General features: G+C 40.1%; 1 protein-coding gene across 1 annotated transcript in view; it reads left to right on the forward strand.

Annotated features, from left to right (window-relative positions):
- LOC139228006 (diphosphoinositol polyphosphate phosphohydrolase 1-like) overlaps nucleotides 1-2,985 on the forward strand; it is an 88,038-nt gene extending 85,053 nt beyond the window's left edge. Inside the window, exon 4 of the mRNA XM_070859156.1 lies at nucleotides 579-2,985. Within this exon, the coding sequence (XP_070715257.1) occupies nucleotides 579-899 (321 nt within the window). The 3' untranslated portion in view covers nucleotides 900-2,985. The remainder of the gene's footprint in view (nucleotides 1-578) is intronic.
- The last annotated feature ends 10,912 nt before the right edge of the window (nucleotides 2,986-13,897 follow it).

The following is a 13,897-nucleotide window of genomic DNA, read 5'->3' on the forward strand; positions in this document are numbered from 1 at the left end:
CCCTCTTTCTCCCCCCCCTCCCTCCCTCCCTCTTTCTCCCCCCTCCCTCCCTCCCTCCCTCTTTCTCCCCCCCCTCCCTCCCTCCCTCTTTCTCCCCCCCTCCCTCCCTCCCTCCCTCTTTCTCCCCCCCTCCCTCCCTCCCTCCCTCTTTCTCCCCCCTCCCTCCCTCCCTCCCTCTTTCTCCCCCCTCCCTCTCCTCCTCCCCCCTCCCTCCCCCCTCCCCCTCCCTTTTCTCCCTCCGCCCGCCCTTCCTACCTAACTTGGCGCAGGCGTTTTCGGACTCGGGACCTTAAAGATGTTCCGAAGTCCAGAAATACACAGAATATGGAGGGGCCTCAGTCCCGAGGCTTGTGGATTCCCAACGTTGTACCTGTATTTACGTCAAATATATTTATATAATATATGTTTTCTACATCTTTACAGCTATTGGAGCTCAAAGGGATGTTTCTGCTTGAAATGTTTATCTATTTGCAGTTGTCAGAAATGACAAGTATTGTATACTTCGGTTTTGGTGATTGCTGAACCATTTTATCCTTCAGAGTTATGACTAAGGAATAGATTTGTATTGATTGGACCAGGGCAACAGCATCCATGCATCAATTGTAACTTTACTAACAGCTGTTTTTTCTCTTTCCACCTTTCCCCCTCCCCCCTCACCCCACCCCCCGCAAAAAAAATCAACTATTTTCTCATTTTTAGGGAGGAAAAGGGAATGGTTTAAAATAGATGATGCCATTAAAGTTCTTCAGTGTCATAAACCTGTACAGGCCTCATATTTTGAAACCTTCAAACAAGGCTATTTGGCAAATAATGGAACTCCTGTTGTTGCAACATTATCTGAAGAGAAGGCCTCGACGTACACAGTCGCCAATCAGAGTTCAGTATCCAGTATTAGATGACTGGGAGGAGCTCCACAGTAATTGACTCATCATACATCGAGTCCCAAAGGCATGGACTTGAAAAGTGTTCAGTGAAAGAATGTTTGATCTAGTTTGATTGCTACTATACATTGTACATGTATAAATAAATTTTGCATGGAGACCTGCGCAATGTTGATAACGATACTTTATATTGTGATGTAAAATATAGTGCTGAAGATCAAAGCCATAACTAGTAAGGTTTTTTTTGTTAGATATTGTATATTTTTGATAGGATTGTGAAATTAAGGTACCGGTGTTGCATCCAATTGTCCCCCAGGTATTATCCTTTTAGAATTCCTAATTGTGAGGTGACTTGGATTTCAACCTAGGGATATTGTTTGGGTGCCAAATGGGTATCAATTTTAGTTCTCTGCAACTTTTTATATATAGCATTTGTAAATTTTTTGCTGGCTTTATCACCTGCACCACTGCTGTTTACGTTTTTAAAAAAAAAAGCAAGCTATGAAACAGTTGATCACTGACTTGTATTACATTGTGGAATAACCTTCAAGACACGCACTTCATCACAGTACTTTTGTTAGCTTGTACACAAACTTGAATAAGGCCTTTAAAGCATTTTTACTTATGTAAGACGACTTCAAGCCATGCATATTGGGTCTTCTGTGGAGCTTTGGATTATATTCAGTTTAGCAGTACACATTTGTACACCTCGGCTTCATTCTCCTGATCACTGCAATTCTCCCTATTTCGTTCTACACTGGAGTTAAAGGATGTTCTTTGCAGGCAATTCAAGGTCTTAATAGAGCTTGAGAATTTGGTGTTTTGAATTTTCTGCTAGTGTTTTTGTTTCTCCTGCAATTTAAAAAGGACACTTTATACTGCTTAAGCACTTAAACTGTGTAACTTGGTTTTTAATTTCCAACTCTGGATTAGTTAAATGTGGAACAAAAATTACCCTGTACAGTACATTTTCCTTTTTTTAAAACAAAGTCTTGGTTTGCTTTTTTACTGAGTTAAAAATAGAGCACTGTTTCTTTTGAAATGAATGCTGTATATTGCTCACTTAAATAATTTCAACCCAGTTAATTGGTTTATATAAGTTTTATGTTTAAACGATGAATACAGAAACCCAGAAATTGAATATTGTCCTCAAACATGTACAATCTGCTACCTAGCAACAGATTGTACCTTTTCGCCTCAATAGAGAAAGGAGCATTGCTGGAGAAAACATCCTTTTGTCAACCTAGGTATAGGCTGATTTTTTTTTTTTTTAAACTTCTTGGTCAAATCTAGACGGATATCCTTTCATCTAGCTCAGGCAGTTTAAAAGCAGTGTAAATAATTTTTCACTATTTTAGAACTGTGGAATACTAATATCATTGTACAAATTATTTTTTGCAACTTTTTCCCCAATCACATTTTTTAAGATGTTGGAGGAAGATTTGAAAGTCTCGAACTATTGCTTTACACAGGTGAAGAAATGACTCTCATCCTCACTCTGGTGAGGGTTTAAAACAAACTGGAACAGCATCAGAAAACTGAGTTTTCACTAAAGCATTGCCCTATTCTCTCGTGATGTTTTAAAAAGTGACAGCTATTGTCAGTTGTTTACTTCTGCTTATTTCTGCTTAAGTACAAACCTGAAAATGTGCTAATGTGATAAATGAAGTTTCAGTCAAAGTAAAATTGAGTACTGAATCATAAGACTGCTTTGTATTTCTGAAGAGCAAATATGAAAATCTTGTTATGTAAAAAGTGAAACCAATAGAATCAGTTGATTATGACCACTTAATGTTTTCAGCTTTTACCTGCAATTAGTGCACTGTACATACATGTCATTTTTGGTGCTTTCCTGTGTAAAGCCTTAGATGGAAGGGATAAGTGCTAGTTTTTACAATGGTCAGTGTTGGTAAGAATATGAGGCATGTTATCCTGCCCTTCACATTTTAATGCAACCTTTATACTTCACCTGGAAAGATTCAGTCACTGGAAGTGTCTTGTTGTTTTACCTGACTTGAGTGTGCTGCACACATGAGGCAAGAGATTGAAGATTGTAACAAACCTGTGCCAACAAATAAAAACTCACCAGTATTTCAGAAACCAAGTGCTGACTGGATTTTTTTTTTCTTTGTCACGTGCAATTTTATTTTATATTGCATGTGATTTACATTGCTGTTATTTCCAAACATTTAGTGTACTCCAGTGAAGCAAAAGTGCGTTTTAATCATAAAATTTATTTTATGACTAATCACTTTTGCTTCACAGGAATTTTTTCGATGGTCCATTTTTTTTAATGCAAATTGAAAATCTGAGGTCTGAAATTTAGACAGTCAAATGTCATGATAAAAGCAAGGTGTTACACCAAATTTCCACACTTAAACATCTAGGATGCATCACGCTTCACATAGCATGATTGACAAATTACCTGTTGCATTAACCATGCTCATCAAACATATCATTGTTGGTAAAGGATAAGAAATGTTACCACTGCTCAGGCACCAATACCAGCACTACCCAGAAGGGAAAAATTCTCCCAAGTACTCGGTGGCTATTTTGTTTCCCCTCAAAGCCCACTCTAGAATTCTATCATATACAGCAAAGGAGGCCATTTGCCCCCTCATGCCTTTGAAACATAGAAACATAGAAAATAGGTGCAGGAGCAGGCCATTCAGCCCTTCTAGCCTGCACCGCCATTCAATGAGTTCATGGCTGAACATGAAACTTCAGTACCCCCTTCCTGCTTTCACGCCATACCCCTTGATCCCCCGAGTAGTAAGGACTTCATCTTTGGTAGAGCTAGCCAGTTAATCCTACTCTGCTCTTTCCCTAAAGCCGTGTATTTTTTTCCTTTCAAATGTCCAATTCTCTTTTGAATGTTACGATTGAATCTGCTTCTACCATACTTTCAGGCAGTGCATTCCAGATAATAAGAACTCATGTTTTTTTTTAAAGTTTTTCCTCATATCGCCTCTTTGCCAGTCACCTTAAATCTGTTCTGTGGTTACTGACTCTTCTGCCAGTGGAAACTGTGTCTCCTTATTTACTCAAATCTCTTTTCCCTTCTCTACTCTTAAGGGATTTGAGCACAAAACCCTATGCAGACACGGGAGTGCTGCACTGTTGGAGGTGCCATCTTTCGGATGAGACGTTAAATGAAGGGCCCACCTGCGCTCAAGTGGACGTAAAAGATCCCATGGCATTTTGAAGAACAGGGGAGTTAATCCCCTGTGTCCTGGTCAATATTTATCCCTCAATCAACATAATGACCAGCTAATCTCTTTTATCATCACATTGCTGTTTGTGGAAGTTTGCTCGTGCGCAAATTGGCTACTACATTTTACTGCCTTACAACAGTAACTATCTCCATAAGTACTTAATTGGCTGTGGAGCATTTTGAGACATCCGGTGATCGTGAAAGACGCTATTTAAATCCAAATCTTATGAACAACCCCAGCTTCTCCATGTAACTGAAGTTCCTCAGCCCTGGTACCATTCTAGTAAATCTTTTCTGCACCCTCTCCAGGGCCTTGCCATAGGTCCTAAAGTTGGTGACCAAAATTGACCACCATAGTCCAGCTGAGGCCAAATCAGTGTTTTATAAAGGTTCAGCATAACTTCCTTGCTTTTATACTCTGCCTATTAATAAAGCCAAGGATCCCATGTGCCTTTGTAACATCCTTCTCAACTTGTCCTACTACCTTCAAAGAATTGTGTACAAAAATCCTAGGTCTCTTCCTGTACCCCTTTTAAAATTGTACCACTTAGTTCATATTGCGCTGCCTCATTCTTCCTACCAAAATGAATCACTTCACACTCTTGGCATTAAATTTCACCCAGCACATGTCTGCCCATTTTAGCACATGAATTAGTTTTTAAACATATAAATAAAAAGAATCGTACAGCCCAGAAGGCTATTCGGTCCATTGTACCTGTGCTTGTATTTTGTATCCATGTAGAAATTATATTTTTAGTATAGTTTGAGGAAACCAAATGCAAATTTAATGGGCCAGATTTTGCTGGAGCGGGGCATCTGGCAGAATGCCTTGTTAGTTAGACTTACAATTTCACAATTTTAAACATTTTTGCCCACCAAGTTGCTGGAACTGCAAGCTAATAAAGGGTCCTGTTGTCTTGATCCACCGTTGTGAACAATGGGACAAACAGGATCTCCTTAACCAATTGGATTTAAAAATTGAGAAATCAACACAGGAAGGACTGAGAATGAGGGTAAATTAGAGTTAAATGTCAAATCAGGCACAAAGAAATAAAGATTGAATTCAGAAGAGAAAAAGATAAACAAATTTACATTTAAAATGTAAAACAATTCACAACTTGAAGCAATGAGACCATACTTTTTATTTTCTGGGCAAGAGTTTGATTGACAGTCATTAACAATTATATTTTAATGGGTACTTACCTAAATTACTAGACTTAACTTTCAGTGCTGAGTTTAATGGACAATTAATGTGCAAATGCAACAACTTCATGATAAGCATAGGGAGATTAAGGGCGCGATGTTTTTGCGAAGCTAATGGAGTAGCGTAGGTCGACCAGCAACTTGTGGCAATTGGCAATTCATGGGCTCTCTCTTCCTCGTTGCAAGTTACTAGCCAATTTGTGCATTAACGCCATACATCATTCAGTTATTTTGCTCAGCAAAAATCTGGCCCAATAATGCCAGCATTAACCCAAATTAATATTGCACGTTAACCACAGAAAGCAACTCAATTATCGGTTACAAGTTCAGTAAATGCGTTAGCTCATTCCTGCTTAACCTTGTTCTAATACAGCCTCTCACCAGTGAGTTGGTTTGTTGGAGCATTCCTGCCTTTGATACAGAAGGTACAGGGTTTAAATCCTGTTCTAGCCAGTCACAGTGGAGATTGGAGCACTGGCTCTAAATTCTAGGTTGGCTTCTAGTGAAATACTCATGTTTGGTGGGTCTGGACCCCATAATTGTATGGGTTGTGGGAGCCTATAAAATCCTTCTGCTACTGTATGCTATATAGGATTAACCATACTATTGGCTGGTATAAAGATGGTTATAGTCATGGCAGGAACATTCATGTCACAGCCCGTCGGACTGTTAATCAGCCTGCGAATCCTTCCATTGCCTCGCACTATTCTCTAAGGGAAGAGTGGCAAGATATGAAACCAACAATCAGTTAGAGCAATAATCTTGTTAGCTTTCTACTTTTGTTTTGCAGCAGGAGGAGAACCGTAAATAGGGGTTAGCAGTAAAAGTTGATAGATGTCCAAATGTCTAGTTGACATTAAGTTAATTCTAGATCATGTACCATTTGTATGCTAGCCAAAATAACTGGGATTTCTTTTAAATTACAATGCCTTTCAAGACTGTATTAGGGGTGGTCTTTATTGAAACACAGTCTTAAACTCCTGTGGTATTTATAATTACTGGCCTTGTATGCCCCACCCATAAGGGAGGAATTATAGGTGGGGCACACAAGGCCAGTAAGTAATTATAAACACCTACTGCCTCACCCATGTGAGCACAATTCCCCAGGAAAAATGGACAAGGTCGGGAACAGTAGGTGCTCCTCGTGAGCAAATGCCTAGGTCAGAAACCCTCAATGGGTTCCCTCATTGCCAATAGCCTTACACAAAGTTTTGAAGTTTAACAGGTGGATCCCAAGGTGACAGAATTAAATTTTCTATTACTTGTACAAAAGGGGGAATCAGATTTTATTTTCACTAATAGTTCTCAAGAAGAGTTCGCCTCTCGTCTATAGTGTAGGTTTGTATACCATATGATGAGTTACTGATCTCAGCTGTGCTTCTATAAGGATAAAATTAAGACCAGATTTTTTTCCCATAAGTTGGGAAAATTAATAAAGCAAAAAAGTAAAGATAATCACGTCCAAAAATGATAAAGATCGAGTGAAAGAACTTGCTCAAAACAATCTACTTAAAAGATGCTGCCTTCTACTTAGTTTGTCATGGAATGCACATGAAAATGTTTGTATTTTCAAGTAGTAAACACCAAACCAGTGTATGTGTATGAAGACCCTTCTATTCCCTGGGTCTTTACCAAATACCTGCCATAATAATTGCATGTCTCTGATTTTCATACATGCAACTATGTTTGTTATTTAAATGATAGGCCATCAACCCAAACCGTGAAAATTCACCCAATGAGCTTGCCTTCAATAGTGCAGAATTTCATCTTAATGACATATAGTCACAATTTAATTCCCCATACATCCAGTTCATGGGGGAGGGGAGAGGGGGAAAGAGAATCAGTTGTGTTAAAACCTTGGGATGGCTACTTGTAGCCATCTTTGTCACTCCCTCTTCCAGAACCATGTGACCTTTCAAATGAACTTGATTAATACAAATTACTTTATCAACAATTGGCAGATTACAAGATCTCATGTAATGGGAAATTGGTGTATTCATGCTCATTTCATGCAATATTCCTCTCCCTCCCAAGAGAAAGAAGTACCATTATTTGCCCAATCAACCCTCCATATATCAGACACTATATTTGGATTTGGCAGAAAATGTTGGACCAGTTTTCTGTGCCTCTTACACCTAATTACCAGGCAGCTGCAGTGCACCTGAACTGAACTCTGCCTGCAAAGGTGGATGGGGTGGATTGACCCATCCACCTCCACGGAGGTGTGTGGGGTTGCTGACCCGTCCACCTCCATGGCACGAACCTGGTATTGTAGTACTTCCAGGAACGGTGCAGTGGCTCTCGGCCTTTTGGCTAAGAGCATTGGCGCAGAGTGATCCTTGATGTGTGCAAGGTGACCTCTGGCGTTTGTGATTTGACAGAGAATTGGAAAGATTGGCTACGAATAAAAAAAAATTTAAAAAAATGGTCTGGACCCACTTATATTTCCAGGCTCGGGTCATTAACATGAGCCAAATGCTTCCTCGTGCAGGTCTGATCCCTGGTGGAATTCAGTGCGAGGAGAAAAGTCAGCCTCTGATCCCTATCCCTGGAAAAAAGGAACTCACCATGGATCTTTATTTTTTGCTGCCCTTTCTCTGATTCTTCCAAGAGAGCCTGAGAACAGGACGCAAGCCTCATTTGTTCTGGACATCCTTCAAAATGGGTACTCATGGTGATCCAAGAGGAAAATAAAGCAAGCAGACCATGAGAATATCCTCCAGCTTCCCATTAATACAGTTGTCTTTAGCCTGTTGTAGGCATAGGACTTCACCCCACCTCAGGAGGAAACCAGAAATATCAGGGCAACATAAAGAAGGGTCTCTGTCCATTTTTTAATGATTTTTAATTGGGGAATAACTTCCCCTGGCTCAAAGGACAAAAAAAGTGGCCCTGTTATGTCTAAAGCAAGAGATACCAGAGCAACCCTCACCTTCTTCCCTCATTCACTACTTTTCTGATAAGGTTATACAAGAAATAGGAGCAGGAGTAAGCTATTTCGCCCCTTGAGCCTGTTCCGTCATTCAATAAACTCATGGCTGATCCTCTACCTCAACTCCACTTTCGTGCACTATCCCAATATCCCTTAATATCCAAAAATCTATCGATCTCTGTGTTGAATGTATTGAACGACTGAGCATCCACAGCCCTCTGGGATAGAGAATTCCAAAGATTCACCACCCTCAATGAAGAAATTTCTCCTCATCTCAGTCCTAAATAGCTGACCCTTTATTCTGAGACTGTGAACTCTGGTTCTAGACTCCCCAGCCAGGGGAAACATCTACCCTGTCAAGCTCTAAGAATTTTGTATGTTTCAATGAGATCACCTCTCATTCTTTTATACTCTGGAGAATGTAGGCCAAGTCTACTCAATCTCTCCACCCCAGGAATCAGTCTGGTAAACCTTTGTTGCACTCCCTCCATGGCAAGTATATCCTTCCTTAGGTAAGGAAACCAAAACTGTACACAATAATCCAGGTGTGCTCTCACCAGGGCCTTACATAATTGCAGTAAGACATCTTGACACTTATACTCAAATCATCTTGTAATAAAGGCCAACATACAATTCGCTTTCTTAATTGCTTGTTGTACCTGCATGTTAATTTTCAGTGATTTGTGTACAAGGACAACCAGGTCCCTCTGAACACCAACATTTCCCAATCTGTTTAAAAATTACTCTGCTTTTCTATTTTTCCTACCAAAGTGGATAACTTCACATTTCTCCATATTATATTCCATTTGCCATGTTCTTGCCCACTCACTTAGCCTGTCTATATCCCCTTGTTAGCACTTGGACAACCGATGTATCAGAACGCCAACTTATCTGGAATACAACTGGGCTTGTATTCACTGGAGTTCAGAAGAATGAGAGGAGACCTCATAGAAACGTTTAAAATTCTGACGGGGTTAGACAGGTTAGATGCAGGAAGAATGTTCCCAATGTTGGGGAAGTCCAGAACCAGGGGACACAGTCTAAGGATAAGGGGTAAGCCATTTAGGACCGAGATGAGGAGGAATTTCTTCACCCAGAGAGTGGTGAACCTGTGGAATTCTCTACCACAGAAAGTTGTTGAGGCCAATTCACTAAATATATTCAAAAAGGAGTTAGATGAAGTCCTTACTACTAGGGGGATCAAGGGGTATGGCGAGAAAGCAGGAATGGGGTACTGAAGTTGCATGTTCAGCCATGAACTCATTGAATGGCGGTGCAGGTTAGAAGGGCCGAATGGCCTACTCCTGCACCTATTTTCTATGTTTCTATATTAGGAGATAGGAATTAAAACACTAGGGCTAGTAATATAATTTTACAGCCTGGAAATATATATATATATATAACCTTGGTATTTCCTTTACTTAATATTTCTATTATCCAATTAGAAATGTTCTATTTGGATCAGCTGAGGCTCATTAAAATATTGTACTGGATCTTATTTTTTTCTACCCAAGCAAATGTCAATTTGGCTTAGTGGAAGCAACCTTAGAACGTATGACTTGATTGCATGTTCTAGGTTGAGATTTCAGTGCTGTACTGAGGGATTGTTGGAAGTGGTGTATTTTGGATGAGGCATTAAACAGAGACCCTGCCTCTCTCTTCAACTGGATGCAAATCTATCTCATGGCACTTCGGGTACATGAAAAGAAGGGGGAATGTATTGGCTAACACTTACAACTGAACAGATTAGTTGATTATTTCGATCATTAGCTGTTTTGGGGACTTTGAGCATTTGCTTACATAATTACAGTAACTACTCTTCAAAAGTAATTCATTGGCCGCTAAGTACTTTGGGATATGCTGACGACGTGAAAAGAACGATATAACTGCACATACTGTGTAATTCCACTAGAGGACGCTGTAGCCTAATACTAGAACGGTGAAACTGGAGAGCAGTCGCGCTTCTTCCATCTTCGAGATGCTAAACTGCTTGTTGTTTGTACAGACTTGCAGATTTAGACTAGAATTACTGCAGTACTAAACCGAATCATCCCTTATGTATCAATTGGCGGACTATGCGGCATTGTTGCCAATTGGTTGAGGCCTAAAATGTATTTGCTGTTGTAAAACTTCCTCAAGCAGTTTGCACGCGATCCCATTTGTCTCTTTCCCCTCTTGCTGCTATTGGACTTGGCCTCTTTATTTCCCACTAATTAGTTTTTGCTGTGCTTCACGTAATATTAGTTTTGTTTGATCAGTACTTTTCAGCTTCGTTGGCGTCCTGACTGACTCTTTTGTCTTTACTCGTCCACATCTGATTTCTCCACGGTTACAAACTTCCTCTCCCACCGGTGCAGTTTGCCCTTTCCTTTTTTTTATGTTCTGTGTTCGACAAGGAGACGCTTTCAGATGCAACATTGTCACTATGTTCCTATAACATGGTCAGATGCAGACATCTGCCCTTCCCCCAGTTCCAGCGACTTCAATATTAAATTGGCACTTTTAAAATGTACCAGTTATTCATTCTCTGCATGGATATCAACATTGTGGGCAAAAAAATTATGCTTATTGGGATGAAAAAAGGATGATTCCCAACCCCACCACCCATTCCCACTATTTTCTACAAAATGAGCGCACCTCCCCAGTGGTCACCAGCTGCCATGTAAAATGATAAATTCTATCAGAGCACTAGCAATCTTCTTCAATTATAGGTCTCTGTAGAATCAAACTCTTCTCTTGTATTATTTTATATCTGTGATTTAAAAAAATACTTAAACGAGATCAACATACGGAACAAAATGCACTCGAATATATGGAAAAACACAGCCAATGAATCAGATGTATTGTGTCTGATATAACAGCATAAGAAATAGGAGCAGGAGTAGGCCCATACGACCCCTCGAGCCTGCTCCGCTATTCAATACGATCATGGCTGATCCGATCATGGACTCAGGTGCACCTCCCTGCCCGCTCCTCATAACCCCTTATTCCCTTATCATTTAAGAAACTCTATTTCTGTCTTAAATGTATTCAATGTCCCAGCTTCCACAGCTCTCTGAGGCAGTGAGCTCCACAGATCCACACCCTCAGAGAAGAAATTTCTCCTCATCTCAGTTTTAAATGGGCAGCCCCTTATTCTAAGATTGTGCCCTCTAGTTCTAGTCTCCCCTATCGTGGAAACAACCTCTCTGCATCCACCTTGTTAAGCCCCCTCATAATCTTATACGTTTCAATAAGATCACCTCTCATTCTGCTGAATTCCAATGAGTAGAGGCCCAACCTACTCAACCTTTCCTCATAAAGACAACCCTCTCATCTCCAGAATCAACCTAGTGAACCTTCTCTGAACTGCCTCCAAAGCAAGTATATCCTTACGTAAATATGGAAACCAAAACTGCACACAGTATTTCAGGTGTGGGCTCACCAATACCCTGTACAACTGTAGCAAGATTTCCCTGCTTTTATACTCCATCCCCTTCGCTATAAAGGCCAAGATTCCATTGGCCTTCCTGATCACTTGCTGTACCTGCATACTAATCTTTTGCATTTCTTGCACAAGTACTCCCAGGTCCTGCTATACTGCAGCACTTTGCAATCTCTCTCCATTTAAATAATAACCTGCTCTTTGATTTTTTTCTGTCAAATTGCATGACCTCACATTTTCCAACATTATACTCCATCTGCCAAATTTTTTCCCACTCACTTAGTCTGTCTATGTCCTTTTGCAGATTTTTGGTGTCCTCCTCACACATTGCTTTTCCTCCCATCTTTGTATTGTCAGCAAACTTGGCTACGTTACACTCGGTCTCTTTTTCCAAGTCGTTAATATAGATTGTAAATAGTTGGGGTCCCAGCACTGATCCCTGCAGTACCCCACTAGTTCCTGATTGCCAACCCGAGAATGAACCATTTATCCCAACTCTGTTTTCGGTTTGTTAGCCAATCCTCTATCCATGCTAATATATTACCCCCAACCCCGTGAACTTTTATGTGGCACCTTGTCAAAAGCCTTCTGGAAGTCCAAATGCACCACATCCACTGGTTTCCCTTTATGCACCCTGCTCACTACATCCTCAAAGAATTCCAGCAAATTTGTCAAACATGATTTCCCCTTCATAAATCCATGCTGACTCTGCCTGACCGAATTTTGCTTTTCCAAATGTCCTGCTACTGCTTCTTTAATAATGGATTCCAACATTTTCCCAACCACAGATGTTAGGCTAACTGGTCTAAAGTTTCCTGCTTTTTGTCTGCCTCCTTTTTTTAAATAGGGGCATTTCATTTGCAGTTTTCCAATCTGCTGGGAACTCCCCAGAATCCAGGGAATTTTGGTAAATTATAACCAATGCATCCACAATCCCTGCCGCTACTTCTCTTAAGACCCTAGGATGCAAGCCATCAGGTCCAGGGGATTTATCTGCCTTTAGTCCCATTATCTTACTGAGTACTTAGTGATTGTGATTGTGTTAAGTTCCTTCCCCCCTATAGCCCCTTCACTGTTGGGATATTGTTAGTGTCCTCTACCGTAAAGACTGATACAAAATATTTGTTCAGAGTTTCTGCCATCTCCATGTTCCCCATTACTAATTCCCCTGTCTCGTCCTCTAAGGGACCAACATTTACTCTAGCCACTCTTTTCCTTTTTATATACGTATAGAAACTCTTGCTATCTGTTTTTATATTTCATGCTAGTTTACTTTCATAATCTATCTTCTCAATTTTTTGAAAAGTCATTCTCTGTTGGCTTTTAAACACATCCCAATCTTCTATCCTCCCATTAGTTTTGGCCACATTGTATGCCCTTGTTTTTAAATTTTTCCTTTATTTCTTTAGTTAACCATGGATGGCTCTCTTTTCTCTTGCACCCTTTCCTCCTCAGTGGAATATATTTTTCGAGAGTTGTGAAATATCTCCTTAAATGTACACCACTGTTCATCAACCGTCCTACACTTTAATCAATTTTCCCAGTCCACTTTAACCAACTTTGCTCTCATACCTTCATAGTCTCCTTTATTTAAGCGTATTACGCTGGTTAGAGATCCACCCTCCATCTGAATTTGAAACTCAATCCTGCTATGGATCATTCATTCTGAGAGGACCCTTTACTAGGAGATTGTTTATTAATCCTGTCTCATTATGAATTGCTGATAAAATAAACCAGTCAGATTGTAACCGCTAAACAATTACTGCTTGGTTGATCCAGACGGATGTTACACAGTTGAATCTTGCAAATATTTATTCTTAAAACATTGTACAATATAGAAATACAAATACTGATGTACATAGTTTTTAGCAACTTCAACTTGGGAACGATGCGTCTTTGAAACTTAAGACTGATGTTACAAGTTAATGAGCACCCATAAAAATATTCATTTTGTGTAATAACTGCTTCGTAGAACAGTACAGCACAGATGAAGACCATTCAGCCCATCGAGTCAGTCCCACTCCCCGGCTCTTTCCTCATCCCTACAATTTTTTCCTCGTTCAAATATTTACTTGGCTTATTGTTCTCGCCCTCAGCGCAGTTATCGAAAGTCTGTCTTATTTTTACATGCAAATTATAGCCTATTTTGCACACACATCTCCAACAACGTTAGCATTTTCTGTAGTAAATGCAGACGTGCGGTGCTAAATTCAGCGGCGCCACTGCAAAAAAGAAAATTACCT

The sequence above is a fragment of the Pristiophorus japonicus genome, chromosome 17, assembly GCF_044704955.1.
Source record: "Pristiophorus japonicus isolate sPriJap1 chromosome 17, sPriJap1.hap1, whole genome shotgun sequence".
Lineage (NCBI taxonomy): Eukaryota > Metazoa > Chordata > Chondrichthyes > Pristiophoridae > Pristiophorus > Pristiophorus japonicus.